Genomic DNA, 8,096 nt, shown 5'->3' on the forward strand with positions numbered 1-8,096 from the left:
TTTCCGTATCGTCGGACGGATGTGACGTTTGGTCGGGATGTACTGCCAGAGTTTCACGTTTAATCTGTGCGCAATTTAGACGCTTTGCTAACAAGAATCGTACTAGTTGGCGTATTTCATCTTTGGTGTACGTTTGTAGTTCCCGGATCATTTCACTCTCATAGTATGATGTACCTCTTATTAGTACCACAACAGAACTGTTGGCTACAGGACACCTGAAACATGTACTCTCCTCTGACAATACGCCAATCTGGTTGCACCTTACCGTAGGACCCCGTGCGTAACCTACTTCCCAAAGTTCTTACTTATTATTTTAATATATTATTATAAGTTAGTTAATTTAAAATATTTCTTATTTATTATTATTAATAAATATTCTTTATGTTTGCTTTTATTTTAATTATTGGATTTAGTTGGTTTAGCTTAGTTCCTTATTTCCTTTAATTTTACTCTCCTGAAAACCTGGAAAATATATGTATTTCGTTTTAAATACCACAGGAGGGCAACAGATACATTCCGCAGCGGCAATCTCGCGGAAATTTCTCGCCGTTATCTGCTCCAACTGAAATCTCTAAAATCTGCTCGCTACGCAGATCGTTCGGCACAAATGTGTGCTATGTTGTTTGACGAGTCTGAGTGATAGATCCAACAGTTTAGCATGTTAAACTTTGTTAATTCGGAGATAATCTCTCGACGAATTCTGACCGTGAAAATGCAGGTTCGAATTATCGTTCCAAACTTCACCTCCGAGCGACTTACGTCTAGTAATGTCTGTACCGTGATAATTAACTAATTTAGATATGGAAATACACAGCCCTTTAATAGTTGATGTTAGTTATTGGATTTTATTTTGTGCAAAAAAACTATTTGAACATTTACTATACACCGTAATGGTGTCTCACATCACCATCCATTCACCTCTTTCGCAGTAGACAGTATATTTGTTTATTTCTGCAGCTCTTCATTCAGTGATACCCTTCCTGAGCGCACTGTCTACAGCAGCGATGCATTAACATCAGGAGACGGAACATTGCGCTCCACATAGATTCTTCCCCAGGCGTAGTACCTCTCCTTACCTGACCTCTTCGCAAGTCCGAAATATGCTTTATTTCTAGCTCGTAACTGAATGATCAACGCAGTTGTGTTGTCTGTAGGATATCCTGATACATTATGAGCTTAGTACGAGGGTAGTGCAGACAGTAATGTATCTCATTTTTCTTCTCAGCCGAAAACAATTCTAAGAATGCGATACTTTACGTATGTATTATTTCAAGTCTCGTGAGTGAGCGCGCCAAGTTTCCGTAACTTCCTATAGACAGTGTAGCTGTAGGACAGTTTTAAAATGTCTGGAACTAATTAACATTACAAGGAACGTGCTACATTGAATTTCTCACTGCAGAGAAAGAAACTGTGGGGAATATTCAGAAACGCTTGTGCAAAGTCTCTGCAGCATCTACTGTCGTCAGAAGTACAGTCAGTCGCTGGGCATGGGCGGTGAGGTCAATAGAAGGCGGTTAGGCGGAGCTCCACAATTTGCAGCGGTCGGGGAGGGCGTCCACGGCAATCATACCTGACATGTTGCAGCGAGCTGGTGTCATTCGCGACGACAGACGCAGTACGACTCGGCAGTTGGCAGACATTTTAAGGTCGATGAGGGGGTGATTCACATTATATACAAAAGAAAACGATATTCTCGACGGAGGAATGTTTCTTTTACACGCAACCTCAAAGTACGTTCTCAAACGTGATTCGTTTAGGCAATATATTGACCACCTACAGTATCTGAGTCGTAGCCGGCACATAGCTAACAAATCGTCTACGACAAGCATTTTTATGAGAAATCCCGCCGACCCTCCAACGAAATGAATAATAATTTGCGGTGATTTCCTTAAATCGAAACGGTGTGTGAAGGGATAAAGTATCTGAAAAGGGCTGCGGGATTTCCAAAATAATGCGATGTTGTGGGGTGGCCTTCAACTACGTATCCTCTGACTAAGAGTTGCAATATTAAAAGTTTTGGCTGGTTTCTTTGTTTAGGGGCTGGGATACGTAGTTGCCGCATTACAGGCCAAATACTGCTGAATCTACAGTATACGATAAGAATACACACATGAATCGAATGGTCGATGGTTTCTATCACTCGGCAACAGCGAATTATGAATGTTAGATATAAATTTATAAATGAAAGACTGCAATTAAAAAAATTTGTAGGTATTATCCTAATGACTTTAGATGATGAGTACGATAGTAAAAGTACTTCCGAGAATGTGGTTATTTCTGCAAAACACTTATTGGTATCGATGGTCCAGCAATTAAATAAATATAAGTTGAATAACAGGGAAAAAATAGATTCTTACAGCACGAAATTAGTTATGAACAACAACACAGCTCGCGAGATATTTACTTCGAAACGCACACTACATCTTCACCGTGGATGCCACGGAAATCCCACAAGTGCACAAGATGGCACTCCAAAGTATTTCTGTCTGCCACGACCACGCACAAACCGCTCCATACTCTGTCCTTCCGCCAACTGTGCGTCCGTCGCGTCGTGCCGTCCCCTGTCCTGTGCCGTACCGTCGTGGGCACTGCGTGCCCTGTGGCCGAAATGATTCTCCTCCCCCAGTTCCATACAGTCTCACTATTAACGAGCTCTGTCATTGCCTAGAGCGCTCACTCCATGTCTCCATGCCAACATATCCACACAAACATAATGAAGCACAATCGAAAAACTGGATTTGCATTTAAATAACTTGAAATAAAATAAATATTCCTACAGCTGGACCATAAACACGCTCTAACACACATTATTAGATACATAAACAAATTAAATAAACACATATCAAAGGAATAGAGCAAAAGGTTGGCCAGTAGGCTAATGCCTCTGTGCTTTTTAAAACACAGAACATATTTAACAAGTTTCTTCATGAATATTATATATCGGATATAAACAAAGACACAGATGAAGAAATGTATTTGTAAGCATGCTGCTACCGTTTTTCGTGTAACTGTGGAGTACTTATGGCCGGACGCGATCGATAGTAATCAGCCACTTTGACCTCCAATAACTCGTGTACTATTCAAGTTACATGCCTATAATTCATACTAATTTAGGTTTACACTAATAGCCTTCTAAAGATACGGCGATCGACAAAATGGGATGAAGTGCTTAGATTTTGGAAATTCGTTGCTGGGTGTTATTTGTATAATTTATCGTCAGATATAAAACTTTAAAGTAATGAAGATAATCGAACTCTGATTACACCATCAGAATCGTCGTGCAAATAATGGTAATGTACATGTTTCGTTTTGAGGTATCATGATTCATCTGGCTACTATTAATTATGGTTTCACAAAGTCCGCCATCTTTGGCACTCCCGGCATAGACATTTCCTTCATCCACACAAAGCACCGTCCTCGTCACAGCGGAATTCCCAGCCACGTGGCTGGACCATGCGCTGGGGCTGCCTCTCTCGTCCGGCTAGCGTTCGGCATCACGTGTTGGCTGCCGGGCCCCGGCTGGTCGAGCGGCCCGTGCTGCAGCCCCAACTTCGAAGATATATTATTTACAGGGCACCACAACTCGCCCGTTACCTCACAGGGCACAACCTTTTTCTTTCCTTCCTGCAATCCGACCTTACGTTTCCTCTCTGATAACGTCTTTGTTGACTAGATGTTAAAATCTAATCGTCCCTAAGGCTGCTCGTGTTCGGAAGATACTCTACTGTAGGTTATCGTAGATGCAGCCAGCCGAGTAATTCTTATTCCCTGTGTGGCGTGTCTGCATTTAGTGAGGAGAGGGTCCAGCATAGCTTCACATTTCCATTCAAAATCTTGGAGACAAGCTTCTAACTCGGAGAGGAATAAAAACAGGTGATCGAGTGAAAACACCACGTTACAGAATAATGCAGCTGATCTTTAGAACAATGTTTGTCAATAGTGAAACCTCCCGTCTCCTCTATACCTCTTTTGTTAATGATAACCTTACATTTTACAATATATTACGTAACCTTCCCTTAGGATTTCTATCTCTTGCTTAATAACAACAAATGAAATATTCCCTTTGAAATTTATTCTCTTTCTAAATCTTCGCATATAAATTTAACTGCTGCTTATTAAAAGTGATTTTCTGATTATTCCGACGAAACATACACTCCTGGAAATTGAAATAAGAACACCGTGAATTCATTGTCCCTGGAAGGGGAAACTTTATTGACACATTCCTGGGGTCAGATAAATCACATGATCACACTGACAGAACCACAGGCACATAGACACAGGCAACAGAGCATGCACAATGTCGGCACTAGTACAGTGTATATCCACCTTTCGCAGCAATGCAGGCTGCTATTCTCCCATGGAGACGATCGTAGAGATGCTGGATGTAGTCCTGTGGAACGGCTTGCTATGCCATTTCCACCTGGCGCCTCAGTTGGACCAGCGTTCGTGCTGGACGTGCAGACCGCGTGAGACGACGCTTCATCCAGTCCCAAACATGTTCAATGGGGGACAGATCCGGAGATCTTGCTGGCCAGGGTAGTTAACATACACCTTCTAGAGCACAATGGGTGGCACGGGATACATGCGGACGTGCATTGTCCTGTTGGAACAGCAAGTTCCCTTGCCGGTCTAGGAATGGTAGAACGATGGGTTCGATGACGGTTTGGATGTACCGTGCACTATTCAGTGTCCCCTCGACGATCACCAGTGGTGTACGGCCAGTGTAGGAGATCGCTCCCCACACCATGATGCCGGGTGTTGGCCCTGTGTGCCTCGGTCGTATGCAGTCCTGATTGTGGCGCTCACCTGCACGGCGCCAAACACGCATACGACCATCATTGGCACCAAGACAGAAGCGACTCTCATCGCTGAAGACGACACGTCTCCATTCGTCCCTCCATTCACGCCTGTCGCGACACCACTGGAGGCGGGCTGCACGATGTTGGGACGTGAGCGGAAGACGGCCTAACGGTGTGCGGTACCGTAGCCCAGCTTCATGGAGACGGTTGCGAATGGTCCTCGCCGATACCCCAGGAGCAACAGTGTCCCTAATTTGCTGGGAAGTGGCGGTGCGGTCCCCTACGGCACTGCGTAGGATCCTACGGTCTTGGCGTGCATCCGTGCGTCGCTGCGGTCCGGTCCCAGGTCGACGAGCACGTGCACCTTCCGCCGACCACTGGCGACAACATCGATGTACTGTGGAGACCTCACGCCCCACGTGTTGAGCAATTCGGCGGTACGTCCACCCGGCCTCCCGCATGCCCACTATACGCCCTCGCTCAAAGTCCGTCAACTGCACATACGGTTCACGTCCACGCTGTCGCGGCATGCTACCAGTGTTCAAGACTGCGATGGAGCTCCGTATGCCACGGCAAACTGGCTGACACTGACGGCGGCGGTCCACAAATGATGCGCAGCTAGCGCCATTCGACGGCCAACACCGCGGTTCCTGGTGTGTCCGCTGTGCCGTGCGTGTGATCATTGCTTGTACAGCCCTCTCGCAGTGTCCGGAGCAAGTATGGTGGGTCTGACACACCGGTGTCAATGTGTTCTTTTTTTCCATTTCCAGGAGTGTAGAATGTGTCGTCGTCGTGGCCCTCAGTCGTTATCTGCAATAACCAAAAACTGTTCCTTACCTTTTTTACTGTTACTGGATCGCCATCTGACTGCTACATCGAACTGCGACATGAATATACTTACTCTGTTTCACTATCCTCTATTAGCTGCTGGTGGGCTTTCATAATAAGTGGCTCTATTTATTGCCAAAGCTGACGTTATTCTTTAATAGCAAAGCTCACGTTATTCTTTAATTAATTTGAGAGAAGTTACGTAATTCATAGTTAAATTTTCTCTTGACAACAATAAAATTTTGCAAAGATTTACGTTGATGGTTTTTTGGATGGAATATAATCAATAATGCAATATTGCTGGCAAAAATTAATTCTATTCTGAAAACGCTTCAAATATTTACTGTTGGTAATGAAATGATTTTGCAGACGTTCAAATGGGACTTACTTTTTACAATAATCTTACAACTAGCATTTCACAAACATACCTTCAGTAGTCTTGAGTTTCGCAAAGAAAATAATTCAATAATATTAGTTCCTCTTATGATAATAGTTGTTGTCTCTGTACATCCGTTTATAATCTCTTGTAAATCATAGCTGGTGGCTGGCAGGCACACTACTCCTCTCAACCTCTCGCTTCACTTCTCGCTTACTACTGACTTCCTACGAACGCTGAAGTGCCGTTTCTCCTGCCAACAATGCTTTCTGGTGCAGACAATCCCTGCTACCATTATAAAATGTATCAATGCGCGGTCTTTCCAGCTCTTTTCTTAAAATGTATCCGTACGTGGTTTCTCCCGCCCTTTGTTAAAATTATATCAACAATACTTTGGTGCAGATATTCCCTGCTACCACAATTATTTCCAACGTGACAAATATTAATTATTCCTATTCAATCCTATTTTAATTAATTGTGGTTTGACGATAGACAACAGAAATATGTCTTACAATAGTGTTATGATGTATAAAAAGCACAGGATTAGAAATATGCCTCAGGTCATTTAACTATAAGACTCAAAACTCTCATAGTTACGAAACGCATTAATAGGATGTAGTTACTGAAGTGCACTAAACAATAACGGTGTTGAAGCGAATGATGAGGAAGACAATGATGATCCGAAATAGACTGCAAATAATTTAATAAACACAGCTGAATGGAAGTATACGTGGTATGTGAATAGCCTTTCTTCTGTATAAATCGTATACCTGTCCCGCGTAAGTGCAGGTCTACTTCAATTCAGGTAGTCGGTTTTCACAGAGCAAGGACAGAAATCAAGGGCAAAAACAGTATCTCATTAAATTCCAGTATACATTGTATCTTAATAATCGGAGAAGTATTCCTGTTTGTGATACTGTGCTTTGCTAGATAAACAGTAAAAAATAAATAGCTTAGTGAATAAATAGTTACACACCCACTTGAGAGGGGATTATTGTACTAGGTGAGTTTCCACATGAATTATACTGTCTAGCGGCATTGATTGATCGTGTTCCACCTTTCTATATGAAATCAGATATCTTAAAGAAATGACAGTGACAGCAAATGGTTTTTTATGTGCAGGAGCGGCTCACGCTGATGATATCCCGTACCTGTTTCGTTTTGGACTCCTCAACCCCAGCCCACCGAATAGTGTGGAGGGAAGGGTCATCGCCAGAATGACTAAACTTTGGACCAATTTCGCTAAGACTGGGTAAATTACTTACATTTACTGCTATTCCTTATTTACTTATATTGAGTAGAGATGAATTTTTTTCTGGTTTATCAACTTTTTTCTACTGTGAACCAGTACATAGTCGGTTTTTGGTATGTAATGAAGATGTGATTTCGTAATTACATTGTGCAATTTCTCATCGTTTTCAGGAAACCAACACCAGGAGGCGATGAGATTATCTCTGTAACTTGGCCTGCAGTGAGTGCGGACCACTGCCAATACCTGGAGATAACGAACGATGGACTTGCAATCAAGGAAAATTTGTTCAAGGAGAGGATGGATTTCTGGGATGCGCTGCATAAAAAGAAAGCTGGTGTTAAGTCATCTTCGTAACGTCACTCACCAAAAGCTGTCAATAATGCGCACTGAAAAGGAAACTTGCACCTTTACGGAACAGAGGAACGCGGTATCTGCATTTGTATTCAGGGTTCAAGAAAGTGTGTGCGGTGCCGTATGTTGAATTATGGTGTAATTATGTGTAATTATTACCGACAGTATTCCTTCATTATCTTATAAAATACTTTGAAACTTGTAAACCACTGCGAAAAATAAACTGCTTATGTTGGTAGAATAGATCGAAGTCTGTATTTCATCTGACTGTACCCTCATTTCGTAAATCTGAAGCTTTAATGACAATTCTTTTGCAGCTGGTATGCTAAAATCATTGTCTCCATGTCGCGTAACAGACATTTCTCATTAGTTTAAGTTCCCGTACTTCTTTTAGAGCACTACTAACCGTGTCTCTGACAATCAAATCACACAGTAAAATATCTAATAAGAGCAGTGACAATATTTCATACGTTCAATTTGGAAAATAAAT

At 42.5% G+C, this 8,096-nt stretch overlaps 1 protein-coding gene across 1 annotated transcript in view; it reads left to right on the forward strand.

The window, feature by feature from the left end:
- Positions 1-7,849, forward strand: part of LOC124595161 (esterase E4-like) — a 91,513-nt gene extending 83,664 nt beyond the window's left edge. The window contains exons 9-10 of the mRNA XM_047133771.1: positions 7,126-7,255; positions 7,426-7,849. Of these exons, the coding sequence (XP_046989727.1) occupies positions 7,126-7,255; positions 7,426-7,609 (314 nt within the window). The 3' untranslated portion in view covers positions 7,610-7,849. The remainder of the gene's footprint in view (positions 1-7,125; positions 7,256-7,425) is intronic.
- The last annotated feature ends 247 nt before the right edge of the window (positions 7,850-8,096 follow it).

This window comes from Schistocerca americana, chromosome 2 (genome assembly GCF_021461395.2).
Source record: "Schistocerca americana isolate TAMUIC-IGC-003095 chromosome 2, iqSchAmer2.1, whole genome shotgun sequence".
Taxonomy (NCBI): Eukaryota; Metazoa; Arthropoda; class Insecta; order Orthoptera; family Acrididae; genus Schistocerca; species Schistocerca americana.